This window comes from Salvelinus fontinalis, chromosome 31 (genome assembly GCF_029448725.1).
Source record: "Salvelinus fontinalis isolate EN_2023a chromosome 31, ASM2944872v1, whole genome shotgun sequence".
Classification (NCBI taxonomy): domain Eukaryota; kingdom Metazoa; phylum Chordata; class Actinopteri; order Salmoniformes; family Salmonidae; genus Salvelinus; species Salvelinus fontinalis.
The window spans coordinates 30,383,174-30,407,585 of record NC_074695.1 but is presented as its reverse complement, the minus strand read 5'-3'; the positions used below and the strand labels follow the sequence as shown (position 1 = coordinate 30,407,585).

At 41.2% G+C, this 24,412-nt stretch overlaps 1 protein-coding gene across 1 annotated transcript; it reads right to left on the bottom strand.

Annotated features, from left to right (window-relative positions):
- Positions 1-438: 438 nt before the first annotated feature.
- On the bottom strand, positions 439-19,134 carry LOC129829303 (WAP four-disulfide core domain protein 8-like). Its single transcript, XM_055890983.1, has 8 exons — positions 19,015-19,134; positions 17,998-18,135; positions 17,241-17,378; positions 16,417-16,544; positions 3,304-3,463; positions 2,727-2,873; positions 1,114-1,251; positions 439-753 (listed from the first exon to the last, which is right to left on the bottom strand). The coding sequence occupies exons 1-8, from the start codon at positions 19,115-19,117 to the stop codon at positions 617-619; spliced, it is 1,089 nt and encodes a 362-aa protein (XP_055746958.1). The 5' UTR covers positions 19,118-19,134; the 3' UTR covers positions 439-616.
- Positions 19,135-24,412: the final 5,278 nt, after the last annotated feature.

The following is a 24,412-nucleotide window of genomic DNA, read 5'->3' as shown; positions in this document are numbered from 1 at the left end:
ATGATGATTTAAATGGTTTCACTGTCCAGAGCCGTCTACAAATGCGTGCCTGACTACCTCCGGCGGTGGGCAGGATCAGGACAAAGGATGCATGTTAGAACCAGGTATAAACAGGGCTAATGAGGGTCATGTCCGGTTTAATAGCTCTGCTGAACTCAGTCCATTTAGACAGGGAAGTGGGTATACATTGGCAGGGAACACAGAATCTTTGTGCAGAGTTGGGGGAGGTGTAGTAACACTAGAAACCTGAGCGCTCCAGACAAATCACTGACCAAATAGAAGAATAAGCACTGAATCTGGTGGACAGACAGAACGTGTACATACTTGAGCAATTTCCATTCTTGGTGTTCCATCATTTGTCGTTGTAGCTCAGCGCCGGCTTAAAAAAGGCACCCTGGAAACTAGATTTCCACCAACAAGGTAATACATGTACTGGAATGTATATAAAGGCTGCACAGACCGCTTTATTGATTGGAATACAAACAAGTACAACCCCCTCCCCCCCTATAAAAAAACAACAACAATCATTCCTCTTCTTATCTTATTATCTTCTCTTTTTTTATTGAAATGATTTGAGGAGTGTTGTCTCTCCTCTCCAGACCCAAACCTTGCTGTCCTATGAGCATGGCTCACTGCAGGCGTGGCCGCAGGTTGTCCGGCAACACTTCTGTTCCTCGGGGCACTGGCCGTCATGGTAACAGTACTCAGCACACATGGGGGTCCCCTTAGGCAGAGCACAGCGACCAGGTTTCACTAAGGCAACAGAAAAAAGGTGTTTCATTATAAAGTAGCAACATACTGTAGGTTTATGGTAGCAACAGCTTACACGGACTATTCCCATTAGTGTTACACTTTCTTATTCTATAGCTGGAATGCTCAGGCTCGTATATATAGACTCTATGTGCCTGCATGGATCTTGGAAATGTTCTTAATTGAGTGTCTCAGCTCTAAAGAGAGTGTCTCAGCTCTAAAGAGAGTGTGAGTGTATGTGAAATATATTGATCTTTGTGTATGAAATGTACATTACAAGCTCCAGCTTCTTGTTTCCAGAGTAATGCAGCAATAATGAATGCAATGGATGTGTGTATCTGTCACTCTGGGACCATATCCTACCTGTGTAAGGTGCAATGCACTCATGCCCACATCCATTGTGGCAGCATTTTTCATCATTGGGGCAGTCACTGTCATTGGAACAGAACTCAGCACACATCCCTGAGCCCCATCGTCTACGAGGGCACACTCCAGGCTTTGCTTTGGGACAACACAATTTAACCAGACATGTCAGGGAACCCAACTCACCACAAAGAGACATGAACCACTTTCTGAAAATGTGTGACTAGATATTTGGTCCCCATCATCAATGTTTCCCTCAGGCCTATGTTCCCTCAAGCCTATGTTCTCTCAGCCTTATGTTCCCTCAGTAATCACTGAAACAATTTCAATCAAAACTGGCACAAATGCTTCTTGTTATAAGGTTAAAAAAATGCTGATTATTTCAGAATCTACACAAATACTTAAGTAATAATAGTTAAGGGTGTATGGGACCTATTGAATATGTGCAATCACTGTGACCTTGACCTTTTGTCAATATTGCAGACAAATTGTATTTTCTAAGATTATTATTCATATTTGTTTTGCATCTACTTAAGTAAAAATACATGTAATGCCTTATCGGAGAAGTTCTATGCAAGGTACAAACACATGCATCTTTAATTGTTATTGATGGTTCTAATTTATTCATTCATGCAACATTGGATCAACTCACCAAAAGACCTGTGTACATCAAGGATGTGAAAAACATACACAATGTAAAATATTTGTTTTCACATTAAAGTTTTTGACTATATCTCTCTTTCCAGTTTTCCTCATCTGAAACACGGGTACATTCCTTGCTCCTCCAAAAATACTATATAAAATACTAATATAGAGATTTTGAAAAAAGGTTATTCCTCTCATTTGGGTTGCCGACTCCTGGTTTAGAAGATAGAAAGAACTGAGGGAATTTTGGTCTGAGGGAACATAGGGCTGAAGGAACGTAGGGCTGAGAGAACATAGGGCTGTGGGAACTGAAGGAACAAAGGGCTGTGGGAACAGACATGGTCCCATACAAACCATTAGTCTGTGCGATTAACGGGGGCTGTGTTTGAGAGACAAGGGCGGATACTGATAACGGTTCTTCTCACAAAAACGTCCGTAAACTCCGAACGGTTTGAGCTACAAACTACTATGAACCCCACTATAAAAAACTGAGACGCTCACGAACACGCACTGTTTTGCTCTACGAAGCTCACAAGACACACGAGTCGATAGAAAGCAAAGGTCGTTCTACATAAAAGATCATAGGACACCCCCGAACATATGTCTATAATACTGTAATAAGCTCACATTGTTGCTGTCACAAACTCCACACAGTTGGTACTGACTAGTTGGACATTCATTTCTTACTAAGCAAAACATTTCTGTAAAAAAAATGTTTTATCAGGTTATTGTTTGGTGGACCTCATTTTTTGTTTTTGACATTAGTCAATAATACTCATGAAGGCAACTAATTTCTCAAATTCTTTTTCATTACACTGAAAAGAAAATCGTAAAACACTTAATTGAGAGGCTAAATATGAAGGCTGTACATATTAAAGGCTGTACAGATCAATGAAAGTAGTGAAAAAACTGAGTTTTGCTAGGTATTGCTGGGCCTGAGGAGGTTAATAAGCCAGTCAGGTTCTTACTGAAGGCAGGTGGGACACACACTGCGCCGCAGTCAAATACGCAGCATTTGTCATCTTTAGGACAGTCCTCATCGCGGACACATCCCTTGTGTGACGGCACCACGTTCAGAAGCCGCGGGCACTGACCTGCCTTTGGGAGGATTGGCACTGTGAGAGAGCAGGAGGAATCGTTGGAGTGAACTTGGGCGACCTCAAATCACGTTAATTAAACTGTAATTACAATTACTACTCTAGCAACATTACGACAATGGATTACAAAAACAGAAGCTTTTTCGTTCATTTTCGGTACCTGCACATTCAGTGTAGGCTATGCGTAAAATGGCCAAGTGTAAGGCTGGATTGTTTCAACCAGCAAATTTAAATCATAATGGCTGGCTAGTGTTTTTAGTAAGTAAAACAACACAATAAGATGCAAAATAGCCTATACACAATTAGGCCTATATAGGCTAGTCACTTGTCTCACATCACATAGGTAGGCCTACATGTCAAATGGCTACTTAAAATAACTAATCAAATTGCCTTACTTTGTTTCATGACAAATAGTGACAAATAATGCAAAGTAATTTTAACAACTCACCTGTAGAATTGCCTCCAGTTTCTGCAGCAGAGATTATTTTCAAATCAAATGCCAACAGAACAATAACCAAAGCACAAAGCGCTGACGAATTCATTTCCATGCTGACTTCTAGACTGTACTTGGAGCAAATAGTCCAAATAGATTTCATAGAAGAGAGACCTGGGCGCGTTCAGTATGAAAAAACGTTGTGCATCGTTCAATTAAACGGAAACGGGGCTGTTCTGAACGACCAGTTAAAAAACGCGGAGGGGTTGGGTTGTTGTTTCAGGCCAGGGTTGGGGAACGCTGTCAGCATAAGTGATATATATGAACGCCAGCATGGACGCTGCCCTTTGAATACGTCACGCATTGCTTCATGCCACCACACCTTATTATACCTCAGTGAGTGACACCCGCCACACCCACCAAACGGAGCAAACATACGTCAAAGTCTGTTCAAGAACGTTGAAGAACGTTTTGGGAAACGTGTCGTTCAGTACAAACCGTCAAGCAACGTAGCAAACGGTTAGTCGAACTGAGCGCACCCCAAATGAGAGCCCAACGCATGGGGAACAATAGGCCTGCAGGGTCCCTATGTCCCTCATTTTACATTCCGAGTTCGGATCGAACACTTGCTTAGGTCACATCTAATAACAATTATTAAAGAGGCAATATGGAACTTTTTACGTGGGTTGCTATTGATCCAAAAAGGGTGCCCCAAATGGACAGGAACGTTGCAAAGAAATTAGAACAGATATTCATAATTGGACAAAAAGGGGAACACCTCCCTAAACCCATCAGCAAAAGCAAATATTGTTAGCCTAAAACTAAGGATTTGTATGGTTTTGGATAAGAAATTGATGAATATTACATGAATCATACAGCCAACATGTACATGGGTGTCAGGTAGCCTAAGGGCTAGAGTGTTTGGCCAGTAACAGAAAGGTTGTGAGATCGAATCTACAAGCCTACAAGGTGAAAAATCTGTCGACGTGCCTTGAGCAAGGCCCTTAACCTTAATTGCTTCCGGCTTGTTGTTGATAATAGCAGACCCTGGCTGTGACACCACTCTCTGAAGGTGTATCAGGGAGAGTTGTGATATGCAAAAAACACATTTCCATTCACACATGCATATTAAAACACACTTGAACATGTGCGAAATAGGACAAATATAAGCACCACCAAATTGTTATTAACATTCAAGCTGAAATTTGCCATATACAATGAAACTGTATTAAAAAATACACTAACTGAACGTCAAATGAGATGGTAATTCAATGACTGAAAGGATTTCTGTTGGACTGCTGGTGACATCCCATAACGCATAATGATTCATAAACGAAATGTTTCAAATCAAATTGTATTTGTCTCATGCGCCGAATACAACAGGTGTACAGTCGTGGCCAAAAGTTGAGAATTACACAAATATTAATTTTCACAAAGTCTGCTGTCTCAGTTTGTATGATGACAATTTGCATATACTCCAGAATGTTATGAAGAGTGATCAGATGAATTGCAATTAATTGCAAAGTCCCTTTTTGCCATGAAAATGAACTGAATCCCCCCAAAATATTTCCACTGCATTTCAGCCCTGCCACAAAAGGACCAGCTGAAATCATGTCAGTGATTCTCTCGTTCACACAGGTGTGAGTGTTGACGAGGACAAGGCTGGAGATCACTCTGTCATGCTGATTGAGTTTGAATAACAGACTGGAAGCTTTAAAATGAGGGTGGTGCATGGAATCATTGTTCTTCCTCTGTCAACCATGGTTACCTGCAAGGAAACACGTGCCGTCATCATTGCTTTGCACAAAAAGGGATTCACAGGTGTAACAGGGTTATATTGGTGATTCCCCTAGCCACTTTATTGTTAGGCCAATGGGTTTTTGGTTTTAGTTTTGTCTTGCCTTCACCTACTCAACATGGCATCTTATTGGCTGGTTTGCATAGCTTGCTTACGAGGGAGGATGTTTCAGTTAGAATCGTACCAGTGAACAAGCACCAAACCAGCGGTAAGTTGTTGGTTGCAAAGCACTGTACGTCAAAAGTGATTTTTATACTCCCAAGTGATGATTTAAATGTACAATTTATATCAATTTGTTTGTAAATGTTATTTGAACATCACACAATAGATGCAGCATTTTTTGGTTAATATTTGTTGTGCATTTTTTTGTAAAGAATTCCCGCTAATACTAGCTAGCAACTTAATGTGTCTGGTGGGGGGGTTCATATATTTTGTACAGTGCGTGAGTGCAGAGTTGGATGGTGAGCCGTGCATTCCATGACGTGCAATTTTGTGCTGCTCCCATCAGGTACATTGTTAAATATATTATATTGTATATTGTATATATATTATACAATATATTGTATATTGTATTATTTTGGTAACTACATGCCCAGTGAACAAGCACCAAACCAGCGTAAGTGAGTGCAGTTGGATGGTGAGCCGTGCATTGCATGACGTGTAATTTTGTGCTGTTCCTGTAGTGGCTTGCGGTCGAAGGCCGAGCAGTTGCCATACCAGGCAGTGATGCAACCCGTCAGGAGGCTCTCGATGGTACAGCTGTAAAACCTTTTGAGGATCTGAGGACCCATGCCAAATCTTTTCATTCTCCTGACATGGAATAGGTTTAGTTGTGCCCTCTTCACGACTGTCTTGGTGTGCTTGGACCATGTTAGTTTGTTGGTGATGTGGACGCCAAGGAACTTGAAGCTCTCAACCTGCTCCACTACAGCCCTGTCAATGAGAATGGAGGCGTGCTCAGTCCTCCTTTTACTGTAGTCCACAATCATCTCCTTTGTCTTGTTCATGTTGAGGGAGAGGTTGTTGTCCTTGCACCACACGGTCAGGTATCTGACCTCCTCCCTATAGACTGTCTCATCATTGTCGGTGATCAGGCCTACCACTGTTGTGTCATCAGCAAACTTAATGATGGTGTTGGAGTTGTGCCTGGCCGTGCAGTCATGTGTGAACAGGGAGTACAGGAGGGGGCTGATCACCCACCCCTGAGGGGGCCCTGTGTTGAGGATCAGCGTGGCGGATGTGTTGTTACCTACCCTTACCACCTGGGGGATGGCCTGTCGGGAAGTCCAGGATCCAGTTGCAGAGGGAGGTGTTTAGTCCCAGGGTCCTTAGCTTAGTGATGAGCTTTGAGGGGACTATGGTGTTGAACACTGAGCTGTAGTCAATGAATAGCATTCTCACATAGGTGTTCCTTTTGTCCAGTGTGACAGGGCAGTGTGGAGTGCAATAGCGATGCATCATCTGTGGATCTGTTGGTGCGGTATGCTAATTGGAGTGGGTCTAGGGTTTCTGGGATAATGGTGTTGATGTGAGCCATGACCAGTCTTTCAAAGCATTTCATGTCTACAGACATGATTGCTATGGGTCGGTAGTCATTTAGGCAGGTTACCTTAGTGTTCTTGGGCACAGGGACTATGGTGGTCTGCTTGAAACATGTTGGTATTACAGACTCAGACAGGGAGAGGTTGAAAATGTCAATGAATACACTTGGTCAGGGCATGCTCGGAGTACACGTACTGGTAATCCGTCTGGCCCTGTGGCCTTGTGAATGTTGACCTGTTTGAAGGTCTTACTCACATCGGCGGTGGAGAGCGTGATCACACAGTTGTCCGGAACAGCTGATGCTCTAATGCATATTTCAGTGTTACTTGCCTCGAAGCAAGCGTATAAGTTATTTAGCTCATCTGGTAGGCTCTTGTCACTGGGCAACTCTTGGCTGTGATTCCCTTTGTAGTCTGTAAAAGTTTGGAAGCCCTGACACATTTATTTTGACTTTTTTAACTAGGCAAGTCAGTTAAGAACAAATTCTTATTTTTAATGACAGACTAGGAACCGTGGGTTAACTGTTTTGTTCAGGGGCAGAACAACAGATTTTTAGCTTGTCAGCTCGTGGATTTGATTTTGCAAACTTTCGGTTACTAGTTCAACGCTCTAACCACTAGGCTACCCTGCCACCCACATCAGTCACTGGTTTTATCAATAAGTGCATCGAGGTAAGTGCAAGCCCTGCCACATCCGACGAGCGTTGGAGCCGGTGTAGTACGACTCGATCTTAATCCTGTATTGACACTTTGCCTTTTTGATGGTTCGTCGGAGGGCGTAGCGGGATTTCTTATAAGCTTCCGGGTTAGAGTCCCGCTCCTTGAAAGCGGTACCTCTACCCTTTAACTCAGTGTGAATGTTGCCTGTAATCCATGGCTTCTGGTTGGGGTATGTACATACAGTCACTGTGGGGACGATGTACTCGATACAGTTATTGATATCACCAGTGACCGATGCAGTGTACCCCTCAATGTCATCGGAAGAATCGTGGAACATATTCCAGTCTGTGCTAGCAATGCAGTCTTGTAGTTTAGCATATTCTTCATCTTACCACTTTTTTATAAACCGAGTCACTGGTGCTTGTAAGCAGGAATCAGGAGGATAGAATTATAGTCAGATTTGCCAAATAGAGGACGAGGGAGAGTCTTATTCGCATCTCTGTGTGTGGAGTAAAGGTGCTCTAGAATTGTTTCCCCTCTGGTTGCACATTTAACCTTCTGATAGAAATGAGGTAAAACTGTTTTAAGTTTCCCTGCATTAAAGTCCCCTGCCACTTGGAGCGTCGCCTCGATGAGCGATTTCCTGTTTGCTTATGGCGATATACAGCTCTTTGAGCGTGGTTTTATTGCCAGCATGAGTCTGGGGGTATGTAGACAGCTACGAAAAATACAGATGAAAACTCTCTAGGAAGATAGTGTGGTCTACAGCTTTTCATGAGATACTCTTCCTCAGGCGAGCAAAGCTTCGAGACTTCCTTAGATATTGTGCACCAGCTGTTGTTCACATATATATGCATATGCACCCGCCCCGTGTCTCACCAGAGGCTGATGTTTTGTGCTGCCGATGGAGTGTATAACCCGCCAGCTGTATGTTCTTAATGTCATCGTTCAGCCACGACTCGGTGAAACATAAGATATTACAGTTTTTAATGTCCCGTTGGTAGGATATACGTGCTTTCAGCTCGTCCCATTTCTTTTCCAGCGATTGAACATTATCTAGCAGGACGGAAGGCAAGGGCAGATTAGCCACTCGTCACCTGATCCTCGCAAGGCACCCTGATCTTTTCCACTAAATCTCAGTTTCCTTTTCCAACGAATCACAGGGATCTGGGCCTGGTCGGGTGTCTATGGTAGCATATCCCTCCTGTCTGACTCATTGAAGAAGAACTCTTTGTCCAGTTTGAGGTGAGCAATCGCAGTTCTGATGTCCAGAAGCTCTTTTCGGTCATAAGAGACGGTAGCAGCAACATTATGTATAGAACAAGTTACGAACAACGTGAAAAAACAAACAAAATAGCATGTTTGGTTAAGAGCCAATAAGAACTCAGCCCTCCTCTCCGGCGCGCCATGTAAAGAGATAGCACTCTGTTGATTGTTTGAGTTTGGGAAATGGTTGGATTCCGTTGCCTGTATATTGTAGAATATTTTTGTTGTTGTTGTTAAAAACGGATAATTCACCTTTAGGATGGCCTTTAGGCCTACACATTTACTCAGCTGTCATGGTTATGTTGGGCAGATGAATAAGCGTTCTTTCTTTGACTACACTGACATCTGGTGGCTTAGATTAGACAACTATTTGGCGGACTAGATAGATGCTCAACATTGGATTTTCTTACATTATCACTTTTATAATGTACACCTCCATAAACAAAGTAATTTCTATATTTCAATTTCCCTCCAAATTACGCTGTATGACTATACTCATCACATTATATGTGGCTGACTGAGACAACTTAGGTTAGATAAAGAGGAGATAGCCTATTGCCTAATAAGAAAATATATAACATTTTGTGGTTCATATAATGATAAAATGCATATGTCCGAGGAGAGGAATTTGGGAATATCGGACTGAGAACTCAGAGGGGTAGCACTAGCAACATACACTACTTATTGTACAGTGATATTCACAGAACATTAAGCTGACAATTTGTCAAGGGCCACCAACACTTCTGAGATCAGCCAGGAACCAATTCATAGCACGGCCCATTTTTCCAGTCCATAGCTCATCACCTTGCCAGCATGACATGGAGATCGGCCCAAAACGGAAATGATCTATTTCACTAGATTCCCACATTAGTCTGAAACAGAATGTAATCATGTAGAATTAAATACTGTATTCGGTAGCACTTTATAATAACTCCACGTAATAAAGCATTTATAATGGCTTGGTTAATATTTTATGAATAATTTATTAAATCATTACTCCCACATTTGTCAATGTTAGTTACCTAGTTATTCACACATGCACACATTTAAAAACAACTTGTAAAGTATTTCATAATATTGATAAGACCATTACATAAGATGACATCTTTATAAACTACTTTACTAATCACCAGTTAAGTCTTTTTGCATGGCCTCATCTAAAGTGTGGCCTATTTATACATAATAAATACTAAATACTTTCTAAACAATAAGCACACAATATTCCAAAAAGGTCACGCTGTTGTGATACTGTGATGTGTAAATTCAGACAAACTCTATGTTGAGTAACATAATGTTTTTAGTCCACACATGTTTTTCTTAATTACATAAATGCTTCAAAATTCACAAAAAGTGACTTTAGCTGATGAACTATGAAATACCACATATGGAATCATGTAGTAAACCAAAAAGTGTTGAACAAATCAAAATATATTTTAGATTCTTCAAAGTAGCCACCATTTGTCTTGATGACAGCTTTGCAAACTCTTGGCAGTCTCTCAATCAGCTTCACAAGGTAGTCACCTGGAATGCATTTCAATTAACAGGTGTGCCTTGTTAGACGTTAATTTGTGGAGTTCCATTCCTTCTTAATGCGTTTGAGTCAAGCAGTTATTTTGTGACAATAGCCCTATTTGGTAAAAGACCAAGTCCATATTATGGCAAGAACAGCTCAAATAAGCAAAGAGAAATGACAATCCGTCATTACTTTAAGACATGAAACTCAGTCAATGTGGAACATTTCAAGAACTTTGAAAGTTTCTTCAAGTGTAGTCGCAAAAACCATCAAGTGCTATGATGAGTCTGGCTCTCATGAGGATCGCCTCAGGAAAAGAAGACCCAGAGTTACCTCTGCTGCAGAGGATAAGTTCATTAGAGATACCGGCCTCAGAATTTGCAGCCAAATAAATGCTTCACAGAGTTCAAGTAACAGACACATCTCATCATCAACTGTTCAGAGGAGACTGCGTGAATCAGGCATTCATGGTCGTAATGCTGCAAATAAACCACTACTAAAGGACACCAATAATAAGAAGACACTTGCTTGGGCCAAGAAACACGTGCAATGGACATTATACCGGTGGAAATCTGTCCTTTGGTCTGATGAGTCCTAATTTGAGATTTTTGGTTCCAACGGCTGTCTTTGTGAGACACAGAGTAGGTCTCTGAATGTATGAAGCATGGAGGTGTGATGTGTGGGGGTGCTTTGCTGGTGACACTGTCAGTAATTTATTTAGAATTCAAGGCACACTTAACGAGCATGGCTACCACAGCATTCGGCAGCGATACACCATCCCATCTGGTTTGCGCTTAGTGGGACTGTAATTTGTTTTTCCACAGGACAATGACCCAACACACCTCCAGGCTGTGTAAGGGCTACTTGACCAAGAAGGGGAGTGATTGAGTGCTGCATCAGATGACCTGGCCTCTACAATCACCCGAACCTCAACCCAATTGAGATGGTTTGGGATAAGTTGGACCGCAGAGTGAAGGAAAAGCAGCTAACAAGTGCTCAGCATATGTGGGAAGTACAACACACTTTTTCACCGCAATAGGTTTGATAAATTCACCTCCGAAGGTGAAATGTGTACTTACATTCTGAAATCTTGCTCTGATTTATCATCCAAAGGGTCCCAGAGATAACATGAAGTGTCGTTTTGTTAGATAAATCCTTTTTCATATCCTAAAAAGCTCCATATAGCATGCACAATCGATTTTGTACTGTTTGCAATGAAAGGAATCTGTAAAAATCTAACCATAAACGTTGTTTCAACCGGTCAATTCACGTTCGTATGTATTCCTCAGAGATCATAGAATGTAACCAGACTTCACTAAATCATTTGTTGTGTTGTATATGTTGTATATCCTATAGGACGCCTTCACGGCACGCCTTCACGGCACACCTTCATGGCACGCCTATCTTCATTTGATCGACTGTAGCTTTGTCAAATAAGCACCAATCGGGGTCAAACAAAGCTAGCTAGATAGCCAATGAGCTGGGCTTTACGGGAGTATCCCTGTCTCGGTCCCAAAATGTAGGCGCTAACGTTTTGCGACAGCATGCCTTTTCATTTTGGATAAAAAGTATTAGAATATTCAGAGTTATGAAGATATGAAAACTGGTTCTTTGGCAAATGTTGAACTTATAATACGGCTACTAATACTGGAAAAGATAAATCAAAGTCCAAGTATACATATTTGACGATATTCTTGCAGAAAAATGGAACATGAATGCCAATATCTCCTTCACGTTTTGCCAAAATGTACCTGGGTGACTTCACACTAAATGTCATGTAGGTCGCTCATTCTTCAAGTTATCCGTCTGAAACTTTGCACATAAACTGCTGTCATCTTGTGGACACCATCGGAATTACAACCAGAGTGATGGCTAGAATTGGGACCTTTCTATTGCATTACAAAGATGGTGGTAGAAAAAAACAGGTTGTTTTTTTCTTTGTATTTTCTTCTACCAGATCTATTGTGTTATATTCTCCTACATTCAATTCACATTTCCACAAACTTCAAAGTGTTTCCTTTCGAATGGTACCAAGAATATGCATATCCTTGCTTCAGGGCCTGAGCTACAGGTTAGTTCGATTTGGTATGTCATTTTATGCAAAAATTGAAAAAAAGAGGGCTCTCCCTAAGAAGTTTTCCAGTATAATTTTCAAATGAAGCCAAACATAGTTGGTTACTATTTAAATGTTATCCTCCAGAAGAGACAGAACATAGGCTATATTACAGCAAATAATATGTCTAATCTCAAAAGTACTTACAGAGGAAAACAACATTTTCTTGTAGAGAATGTATAAGGAAGGTATCATGTTAATGAATGACATTGTAAACAACAAAGGTAAAATTATGTCACACAAGCAATTAATCACGGTGTAAGGAAATGTATGCTCAATACAAAATTATAACCAGTTCATCGCAGCTCTGCCACAAAAATGGAAGAGGCAATTACTTAAAAGAGAAAGGAATGAATTAATCGTAAATGGCTTAAAATGACCAATATAAATCGTAACATGTATCAGTTTCCCTTATGGTCAAGAGGGTTGACAACTATACCGCATTAAATTCAAGATAGTTGGTAACAGATTTTCGATATCCCAATACCATGGCATCAGATTTATGAAATAATATACAATGTCACAATTGAAGCATCAACCCTTTCTTTTCAATTGAAGCTATTATATCAAATTCCCGCTACAAAAAGAATGCTCAGTATATGGGGCATTGAACAGAATCAATAGAGTATCTATTTTGGTACTGTCCATCGGTGGCTTGTTTTTGGAGTCAGGTTCAGGAATGGTTGTTACCATGGGTACCACTTGGTGCACATTTGGGGATTTTGCCCAAGCACTACACAGCTGATTCAGATAACCAACTCATCATCAAGCTTTGATTATTTTCATCAGCTGTGTAGTGCTAGAGCAAAAACCAAAACGTGCACCCAGGAGGGGCCCCAGGACCGAGTTTGGGAAACCCTGCCCTATGGTACAGCCCAGGGACACAGTGATTTTATGCAAAGTGGTGGATTGTGGGCATGCGCCTGCCACGGAGGAACATCCAAATCTTCCACAGTTTGATGTCAGAGTAGCTCACCATTGTCCCAGGGAGCATTTGGACTACCTCCAAGTCATCTCGCATCTGACGCACCAGAGCTGTCCCCTTTGTGTGTCCCAAGTTGTTTCCACCGAGATGGATGACTGTACTCACGGTCACACCTCGTCTCAGCGAGAGAGAATATTTCAGAACCCTTCCACTGAGAACAGCTCGGCCATACTTCGGGCTCGTGTAGTCATCTATCTAGCCAGCTACATTGTGTAATCGCATAGTAAATATTTGCTTCAGTCTTTGTTTCCTTGCTCTCGCCAATTTTCATTGAGCAATAATCAGTAGGATTATGAGCAGGGATCTTATCAATAAATACAATTTAAAAACACTCATCATTGTGAAGATTCACAAGGAGAGCATGTGCTAAACTCTATTTAAACTGGGATGCTGATAGGCTGACTGTCACGTGTGAGTTTGGGTGGGCAATATATGTCTGGTGTTCTATGTTGGCCTTGTTTTTGTATTTATATGTGTTTGGCCTGGTATGGTTCCCAATCAGAGGCAGCTGTCTATCGTTGTCTATGATTGAGAACCATACTTAGGTAGCCTGTTCCCACCTGTGTTTGTGGGTGGTTATTTTCTGTTTAGTGTTTGTTGCACCTTTCAGAACTGTTCGTTGGTCGTTTTGTTGTTTGTTCACGTATTCATCTTTATTAAAAGTATTATGGATACGTACCACGCTGCACTTTGGTCCTCCTCTCCTTCTCCCGACGACAATTGTTACATTGACAGCCATGATATATCAGAACGTATACCACTGGTATGACAAATCATTTATTTTTACACCTTTAATTACATTGGTAACCTATTTATAATAGCAATAAGGCTCCTCGGAGGTTTGTGGTGTATGGCCAATATACCACGGCTAAGGGCTGTATATCCAGGCACTCCGTTTTGCATCGTGCTAAGAACAGTTCTTAGCATGGTATATTGGCCATATACCACACCTCCTCGTGCTTTATTGCTTAATTATAATGTTGTATAATAAGGTTGCATGATCACCTTCCGGTGTAAAAACCATGGAAATTAAAAACAAAAAACATTGTCTAAAGTGAGAAAACGCATTGGTCTGAAGCCGGAAAATTAAGGATATTCACATGCGCACCACATGAGTCTCAAATAAACCCCTAAAAACCCAAGCACAGGTGTTCAAAATCTTGTTTTATTCAAATTCAGCAGTCCACATGAGTTTGTCAATTGACATACCGTCCATGAAGTTGGTCCAGATTCCATAAAAGCTATGATCATTTTTCATTTTTATTATTGCATAAAATCATCAGTTTTCAAAGACATAACTGTACTTGTAATAATTTGTATTTTCTACTTATTTCTTATAATTATTAAGAATTTCCAATAAAGCTTCAATGGCTCAGTGCAGGCGTAGAATCAACATATCCGGAAACACTTCTGTTCCTCGGGCACTGGCCATCTTTGTAACAGTACTCGGCACACATGTAGGTCCCCTTGGGCAGGACACAGCGACCGGGCTTCACTATGGTAACAGAGAAAAAGCGGTCAGTTATACACTAGAAACATACGTGTAATAGGAATTTCCAGGTTAACAATTGAGAAAAGCAGTCGCAGGTAAAGTCAATCAAATCTATCCATAATAAATCTATCCATATAAAATGTATATGTACAATGTATGTGCATGTATATGTAGCAGAAAAGCTGTAAACCCCCCCCCCCAAAAAAGATATTTGACCTCCAAAGAGGTGGAGGACACAGTTTATTACAATTTGCAACAGGGAGACACTTCCAGCACAGAGGCAGAGAAAATGTGTAACTGGCATCTTGGAGACATGCCCTTTACATTCTAATCAGACAGCACCAAATGTTCTGTAAACACCAGCTCTAGAGGCTTGTAGGAAGTCAAAACAAACAGGCTGTCAGCTGCTACAGAATCACACAGTGTTCACAGAATGTCATCAATACAATATAACAGTGAAAGATCAGTGTGTCCTCGGTCCTTGTACCTCAAGTCCGGCGTCAATCTCTATCAACAGATGTGAGAAAAATCCATAACATTCAGCATCAAGTCTAGTGACCATCAACTCACACCTTGAGTGTCACAACTAGAACAATGGAAATCATCCGTACACTGATTCTTTCCATTGAGGTCTAACTATTATAATGAGTTGGAATTCTGTTGGTGGCCCTTAACAATTGTCATCTTAATTAATGTTCTGTGAATTGCTGTATCATAAGAAACGTATGTTGTTACTCCTCTGAAGTCTCTGCCTGATATTCCCATATTTCCCTGAAATATGCATTTGTATCACTTTATCAACAACAACGTGTTATACACTGACTGAACAAAACATTATGAACACCTGCTCATTCCATGACAGAGACTGACCAGGTGAATCCAGGTGAAAGCTATGATCCAATATTGACGTAACTTGTTAAATCCACTTCAATCAGTGTAGATGAAGGGGAGGAGACAGGTTAAAGAAGGATGAAGGATTTTTAAGCAATAGACACATGGATTATGTATGTGTGCCCTTCAGGAGGGTGAATGGGCAAGACAACAGATGTAAGTGCCTTTGAACAGGGTATGGTAGTAGGTGCCAGGCACACCAGTTTGACTGTGTCAAGAACTGCAACGCTGCTGGGTTTTTCATGCTCAACAATTTCCTGTGTGTATCAAGATTTTTTACATTTTTTATTTATTTTACTTTTATTTAACTAGACAAGTCAGTTAAGAACAAATTCTTATTTTCAATGACGGCCTAGGAACCGTGGGTTAACTGCCTTGTTCTTAACAACTGATTTTTACCTTGTCAGCTCGGGGATTTGCTCTTGCAACCTTTCGGTTATTAGTCCAAAGCTCTAACCCCTAGGCTACCCTCCGCCAACGGTCCACCAACCAAAGGACATCCAGCCAACATAACACAACTGTGAGAAGCATTGGAGTCAACATGGGCCAGCATCCCTATGGACTGCTTTCAACACCTTGTAGAGTTCATGCCTTGATGAATTGAAGCTTTTCTGAGGGCAAAAGGGGGTGCAACTCAAAATAGGAAAGTGTTCCTAACGTTTGGTATACTCGGAGTGTATAGATGTTGCACAACATCTTGGAAATCTTCTTAATTTAGTGTCTCAGCTCTAAAGAGAGTGTATGTGAAAAATATATATCTATGTGTATGAAATGTACATTACAAGCTCCAGCGTTCTTGATTCCAGAGTAATGCAGCAATAATGAATGCAATGGATGGGTGTATCTGTCACTCTGGGACCATATCCTACCTGTGTAGGTGTAATGCAACATCCATTGTGGCAGCATTTTTCATCATTGGGGCAGTCACTGTCATTGGAACATAACTCTGCACATATCCCTGAGCCCCATCGTCTACGAGGGCACACTCCAGGCTTTGCTTTGGGACAACACAATTTAACCAGACATGTCAGGGAACCCAACTTACCATAAAGAGACATGAATATGAACAAAATTGGACTGAACCATTTTCTGAAAATCTGTCATATTTGTGTGGAGATGTTTACGATAAATAGGAATTTGCAGGAAGTCAAAACAGAAAGGTGGTGACATTGTCAGCTGCTATAGAATCACACAGTGTTCCACAATGTCATCAACACAATACAACAGTGAATAATCAGTGTGTCCTCGGTCCTTCTACTGGGACCTCCAGTCTGGCGTTAATCACTATCAACAGATATGAGAACAATCCATAATATTCAAAATCAAGTCTAGTGACCATCAACCCACACCTTGAATGTCACAAGTAGAACAATGGAAATCATGTGTATTACAGAAACTCTATGCTAAACATTGTGTTGATCACTCTAAATTAAATATGAACATTACCGGTCTTATATGTCCCCAATTGAAAATGTTTATGGTGCATATATATGTATATATATATAACTCTGAAGGCCTACATTGCTCTCAGAAATTTTCTTAATTGAGTGTCTCAGCTCTAGAGAGAGTGTATGTGAAATATATTGATCTATGTGTATGAAATGTACATTACAAGCTCCAGCTTTCTTAATTCCAGAGTAATGCAGCAATAATGAATGCAATGGATGTCTGTCACTCAGGGACCATATCCTACCTGTGTAAGGTGCAATGCAGACATGCCCACATCCATTGTGGCAGCATTTTTCATCATTGGGGCAGTCACTGTCATCGGAACATAACTCTGCACACGTCCCTACTCCCCATCGTCTACGAGGGCACACTCCAGGCTTTGCTTTGGGACAACACAATTTGAGCAGACATGTCAGGGAACCGAACTTACCACAAAGACACATGAACATGGACACAAATACACTGAACCATTTTCTGAAAATCTGTCATATTTGTGTTGAGATGGTTACGATAAACGTTAGCTGCTACAGAATCACACAGTGGTCACAGAATGTCATCAACACAATACAACAGTGAATAATCAGTGTGTCCTCGGTCCTGGTACTTGTACCTCCAGTCTGGCGTCAATCACTTTCAACAGATATGAGAACATCCATAACATTCAGCATCAAGTCTAGTGACCATCAACCCACACCTTGAGTGTCACAACTAGAATACTGGAAATATTGTGTAATACATAGACTGTATACGCTAAATGTTTTGTTGGTCACTCTAAACTAAATATGATCTTTAGCGATCTTACATTTCCCCATTACAAATAGGTTTATGGTAGCAACTTGTCAGCCTACACTGACTCTTCCCTTTGAAGTCTTTCTATTACGTGACTTCTTAATTGAGTGTCTTAGCTCTAAAGAGAGCTCCAGCATTCATGTTTCCAGAGTAAAGCAGCAATAATGAATGCAATAGATGTGTGTATCTGTCACTCTGGGACCATATCCTACCTGTGTAAGGTGCAATGCAGACATGCCCACATCCGTTGTGACAGCATTTTTCATCATTGGGGCAGTCACTGTCACTGGAACATAACTCTGCACATATCCCTATGCCCCATCGTCTACGAGGGCACACTCCAGGCTTTGCTTTGGGACAACACAAATTGAGCAGATGTCAGGGAACCCAACTTGCCACAAAGAGACATGAACATAGACACAATTGGACTGAACCAATTTATGAAAATCTATCATGTTTGTGTCGAGATGGATTTGACAAATATGCATTTGAATCTCTGGAAAGTTTGTAGGCCATACTCCAAGTAATTTTGTGTCTAATTAATAGTTTTGGAGACATTTGTCCCGGATCATCAATGTTTCCCCCATAACACCCATGAAAATGCATGGCAGCCTTCTGAATACTCACAATCTATTGGTTAAAATATGTAGGTTGAAAACATTGTATGTTAACTAAAATGGGCTGTGCAACTGGTTACACACAGACACACAAACAGTGCTTTTAAGATGCCCAAGTAATCATTTATAGTTGAATGAACATATGAGACAAGTTGACAATCACATCATTATATGTTGACTGAGTTGTTGCATACGTTTTCTCAAGTTGGAGCTAAGTTTGGGCCAACTAAAAATGTTAAGTTCAGGTAACACTTTTATCTAGAAGTAGAATAAACTGAAAAAGGCTTTGGAACCACTTACTTCATAATAATTTGTTGAAACAACTAGAATTGTTTTTACAGTATATGCGTAAAATGGCCAAGGGTAGGCTGGATTGATTCAAAGTCATAATGGCTGGCTTGTATTTCTTAGTAAAGTAGCAACAAAATAGGTTGCAAAGGGGCAATGCACAATTATAGGCTATTGTTTATAACCACTTAGGTAGGCTGTAACAAGTGTGGCAGGCTAAGTCAAGTGTAGCAGGCTTCTACAAAAAACTCAGCAAATTATCACAGTTTGTTTCATGAAAAATAATGACAAATAATGCAAAGTAGGCTAATTAGAACAACTCACCTGTAGATATGCCTCCCGTTTCTGCAGCAGAGACTATTTTCAAATGTACAAATGCCAACAGAGAAAGAACCAAAGCACAACGCGCTGACAAATTCATGTCCATGCTGACTTCAAGACTGTTAGAGCAATTGCAGGCCAAATCAATTTCATAGCAGAGGAGGAGACCATAATATGTATTAACGTTAGATGACTAAGAGGGGGCGCTGCTTTGAAGCCACCGCACAGCCATTTTGGAACTCCTCCTTCATTGTAAAAAAAATAGCTATAGAAATGCATCTATTAATGGCTACCTTTGTTTTTTGACAAATATGTTCTATTACAGACACCTTTATTAATGCATACATGAAAATGATATTAATTGAACTGAACATGAACATTTTATATTTTGAGAGTGTTAATGTTAATGCCCCCACCACAACAAAGAATTACTTAAATACATGAAATTGTGTCCTTGAAACATTTTATTGAAATATTGTAGAACTCCATTCATTCCTATGGAGGACTGCTCTTTCTGGGGTGTGCCAATGTGGCGGCCTGTGGCTTCAAAGCCTCTCATTGGCCATTACAAAGCATCAGCAATCCAGGGTTTATATACATCATTGGGGAGAGACCATAGAAAAGATGAATGCACAAGGAACAATGCACCTGCAGGGTCCCTATGCCCATCAATTTACATTCCGAGTTCGGATCCCGAACACTTGCATAGGTCGTCACATGTAATGAGAATAATTAAAGAGGATATGTGGAACTTGTGCCTCTGGGGGTGCTCTTGATCCAAAAGTGGTCCCCCAAATGGACGGTAATATTGTTCAGAAATTAAACCAAAATTTGATGTAAACAATTAACAACTAAACGTCCATAGTGTGTCTTCAACTGAGTGTGTAGTTCAATGACTGAATGCATTTCTGTTAAACTGCAGGTGAAAATCCACAATGTATAATGATTCATAACGAAATGTTTCAAAGTACAGTATGAGGAGAACTATAACACTGTTGATTGGTGGACTTTTGTGCAACGGTTGGGCTCTGTTTACATGGTATATGATTTTTACTTGTAATTCATCTTAAGAAATAGGCCTATACATGTCCCAAAATAACTTTTTTAATTTCTATCAAAGCTTTTCTCTCTCATCTGTCAAGTTCATGATGGGCAGACCTATACGCGTTTATCATTTTACTACACTGATATCTTGCGGCTTAGAGCGGACAACTATTTGGCGGAATAAATAAATGCTCAACATTGGATTTTCTTACATTATTCTCTCACAATAACATTGTAGGACTATACACATCACATTCTATATGCCTGACAGTTAACCTGTCTCCTCCCCTTCATCTACACTGATTGAAGTGGTTTTAACAGGTGACATGAATAAGGGATCGCAGCTTTCACCTGGTCAGTCTATATCAGTCTATGTTCATAATGTTTTGTACAGTCAGTCTATAACACGTTGTGGTTGACAAAGTGATTAGCCATTTGATTCGCTGTTCAGGCTTGGGGTAGAAGCTATTTAGGAGCCTCTTGGACCTAGACTTGGCGCTCCGGTACTGCTTGCCGTGCGGTAGCAGAGAGAACAGTCTATGACTAGGGTGGCTGGAGTCTTTGACAATTTTTAGGGCCTTCCTCTGACACCACCTGGTATAGAGGTCCTGGATGGCAGGAAGCTTGGTCCCGGTGATGTACTGGGCCGTATGCACTACCCTCTGTAGTGCCTTGCGGTCGGAGGCCAAGCAGTTGCCATACCAGGCAGTGAACGAACCTGTCAGGATGCTCTCGATGGTGCAGCTGTAAAACCTTTTGAGGATCTGAGGACCCATATCAAATCTTTTCAGTCTCCTGAGGGGGAATAGGTTTTGTCGGGCCCTCTCCACAACTGTCTTGGTGTGCTTGGACCATGTTACGCCAAGGAACTTGAATCCTGCTCCACTATAGCCCCGTCAATGAGAATGGGGGCGTGCTCGGTCCTCCTTTTCCTGCAGTCCACAATCATCTCCTTTGTCTTGATCACGTTGAGGGGGGGTTGTTGTCCTTCCACCACACGGTCAGGTCTCTGACCTCCTCCCTATAGGCTGTCTCATCGTTGTCGGTGATCAGGCCTACCACAGGTGTGTCATCAGCAAACTTAATGATGGTGTTGGAGCAGTGCCTGGCCGTGCAGTCATGAGTGAACAGGGAGTACAGGAAGGGGCTGAGCACGAACCCCTACCCTTACCACCTGGGGGCGGCCCATCATGAAATCCAGGATTCAGTTCCAGAGGGAGGTGTTTAGTCCCAGGGTCCTTAGCTTAGTGATGAGCTTTGAGGGCACTATGGTGTTGAACACTGAGCTGTAGTCAATGAATAGCAGTCTCACATAGGTGTTCCTTTTTTCCAGGTGTGACAGGGCAGTGGGGAGTGCAATAGAGATTGCATCGTCTGTGGATCTTTTGGTGTGGTATGCTAAATGGAGTGGGTCTAGGGTTTCTGGGATAATGGTGTTGATGTGAGCCATGACCAGCCTTTCAAAGCATTTTATGGCTACAGACGTGAGTGCTATGGGTCGGTAGTCATTTAGGCAGGCTATCTTAGTTTTTCTTGGGCACAGGGACTATGGTAGTCTGCTTGAAACATGTTGGTATTACAGACTCAGACAGGGAGAGGTTGAAAATGTCAGTGAAGACACTTGCCAGTTGGTCAGCGCATGCTCGGAGTACACGTCATGGTAATCCGTCTGGCCCTGCGGCCTTGTGAATGTTGACCTGTTTGAAGGTCTTACTCACATCGGCTGCGGAGAGCGTGATCACACAGTCGTCCGGAACAGCTGATGCTCTCATGCATGTTTCAGTGTTACTTGACTCGAAGCGAGCATAGAAGTTATTTAGCTCGTCTGGTAGGCTCGTGTCACTGAGCAGCTCGCGGCTGTGCTTCTCTTTGTAGTCTGTAAAAGTTTGCAGCCCTGCCACATCTGACGAGCGTCGGAGCCGGTGTAGTACGATTTAATGTTAGTCCTGTGTTGGCACTTTGCCTGTTTGATGGTTCGTCGGAGGGCATAGCGGGATTTCTTATAAGATCTCTGGCGCTCTAGGTCGACAGGTTCCCACACCTAGGTTACCGGTCCGCTCCTGATCCCCGGGATCGTCATCTTGGTCTGCGTCCTGCGGCTGAAGCCGTGCTTCAGGGAGGGGGTACTGTCACGTGTGCTCCCTCTCCGGCCTCTAGGTCACCAGGCTGCTCGTTATGGCGCAGCCCTGTCACCATCGTTGCAGTCATCAGCGTGTTATGACACTCACCTGGACTCCATCACCTCCTTGATTACCTGCCCTATATATGTCACTCGCTTTGGTTCCTTCCCCAGGCGTCATTGTTTCTGTTTCAGTTTGGTCTGTGCGTTGTTTGTGTTTCTTGTTTTCTATTATGTTTCGTTTATTGGTTAAATTCCTCACTCTTTGAACTTGCTTCCCAACTCTCAGCGCCCATTGGTACACTAATATTCATAAGACCATTACATAAGATATGTAATATAGGTCTTTATAAACTACTTTACTAATCACCAGTTAAGTCTTTTTGCGTGGCCTCATCGAAAGTGTGGGCAACTTATACTTAAATACTAAATACTTTCTAAACAATAAGCACACAATATTCCAAAACGGTCACGCTGTTGTGATACTGTGATGTGTAACTTCAGACAAACTCTATGTTGAGAAACATAACGTTTTTAGTCCACAAATGCTTTTCTTAATTACATAAATGCTTCAAAATTCACAAAAAGTGACATTCGCTGATGAAGATGATCTCATAGAACAAAACGTATAAGATCTCCTAAACCTGTCTTCACCACAAAACGTATTTTCAGCGTTTATCCAAAACCCTACAAAAACTCCATACATTTTCCCATAGGCTTTGTTCAAAGAACTATGGCGGAGTTAGTCCCTACAAAGAGACATCATTACTATTGCTCTCTATATATGCTAGCAATTGGGAGTCTTCAACCCTTGCAAAAGTAACCTAACAGCCCAATCCCCCCACCCCCTTTCGCTAATTTCACCACCAGCAAAGCATTAAAAAAGAATCTCACCAATCTACACACAATATCTCATAATGACAGTGAAAACATGATTTTAGAAATATTTGCTAATTTATTGAAAGTGAAATACAGAAATATCTCATTTACATGCAGTGCCAGTCAAAAGTTCCAGTTTTTTAAACCGTTTTTTAAAAACTATTTTCTACATTGTGTAATAATAGTGAAGACATCAAAACTATGAAATAACACATATGGAATCATGTAGTAACCAAAAAAGTGTTAACCTGTTGAGGCTGGGGGCGCTGTTGTCACTATTTATACTAATCGTGTAATTTTTGAAACGGCTTCCCACAAAATTCTTGATCGTACAATATGCATATTATTATTATTATTGGATAGAAAACAGTCTATAGTTTCTATAGGAGTTGAAATTTTGTCTCTAAGTGGAACAGAACCCATTCTACAGCAATTTCCCTGACATGGAGTCAGATTTCAGAAATGTTGGCCCCTGATCTGGAGTCAGTTAAAAGGCCACAGTTATTGCTATGAGTATACGGACACTGCTTACGTCTTCCCCTGGATGCCTTTACGTGATGACGATTTGAATGGGGTCGATTGCGCGTTCACAGGCACTACAAATTAAAAAACCCTGTAGCTAGGAACTCTTTTCTTCCTGCGTCATGCGCCTGGAGGACATCGACCCGCACTTGTTCCAAGCATTAGTGGAGGGAGTAATATTACTCTGGTCATGTTTCTACTCGTTATAGGAGTTAAAAACATCATGAGGTAGTTCATTTAAAGCGTTTTATAGCAATTTATATCCGTTTAGTGCGATTTTGGGACATTTATTTCTGAAACGCTGTGAATTGCTGGGCACGCTTCCAGTTCATCCCGAACGCAGTTGGCATTTCCACATGGCAAGAGGACAGCTTTCCACCAAAAGACGATTAGACCCAAGAAAGGATCCTTTGCCCAAGATACTGATGGAAGAACAGCTCAAAGTAGGACATTTTTATTATGATAAATCGTGTTTCTGTCGAAAAATGTTAGTGGCTTAGGACGCCATGTTTTTTGACGTAGCTTCGCTTGGCGCAAACTGTATTGAAAAGTAAGGATAATTTAAAAAATGTAATTCCGCGATTGTATTAAGAATTAAATTGTCTATCAATCCCTGTCCACCCTATATTTTTTTGTCACGTTTATGAGTATTTATGTACAAGAGTAGATCACTGTCTAATATGGCGCACGGACATTTTCTCACCAGCTGGGCTACATTTCACATTGTCTAACCATGATTTTGGTGGCTAAATATGCACATTTTCGATCAAACTCTATATGGATTGTGTAATATGATGTTACAGGAGTGTCATCTGAAGAATTCTGAGAAGGTTAGTG

Bases quoted from the DNA above. Each gene is read 5' to 3' on its own strand.
- LOC129829303 (XM_055890983.1), bottom strand. From the start codon at position 19,117: ATGGACATGAATTTGTCAGCGCGTTGTGCTTTGGTTCTTTCTCTGTTG. The intron at 16,545-17,240 runs GTAGGATATGGT...GTTGTCCCAAAG, and splicing joins CTGCATTGCACCTTACACAG to CAAAGCCTGGAGTGTGCCCT. The intron at 1,252-2,726 runs GTAAGAACCTGA...GTTGTCCCAAAG, and splicing joins GTGTGTCCCACCTGCCTTCA to CAAAGCCTGGAGTGTGCCCT.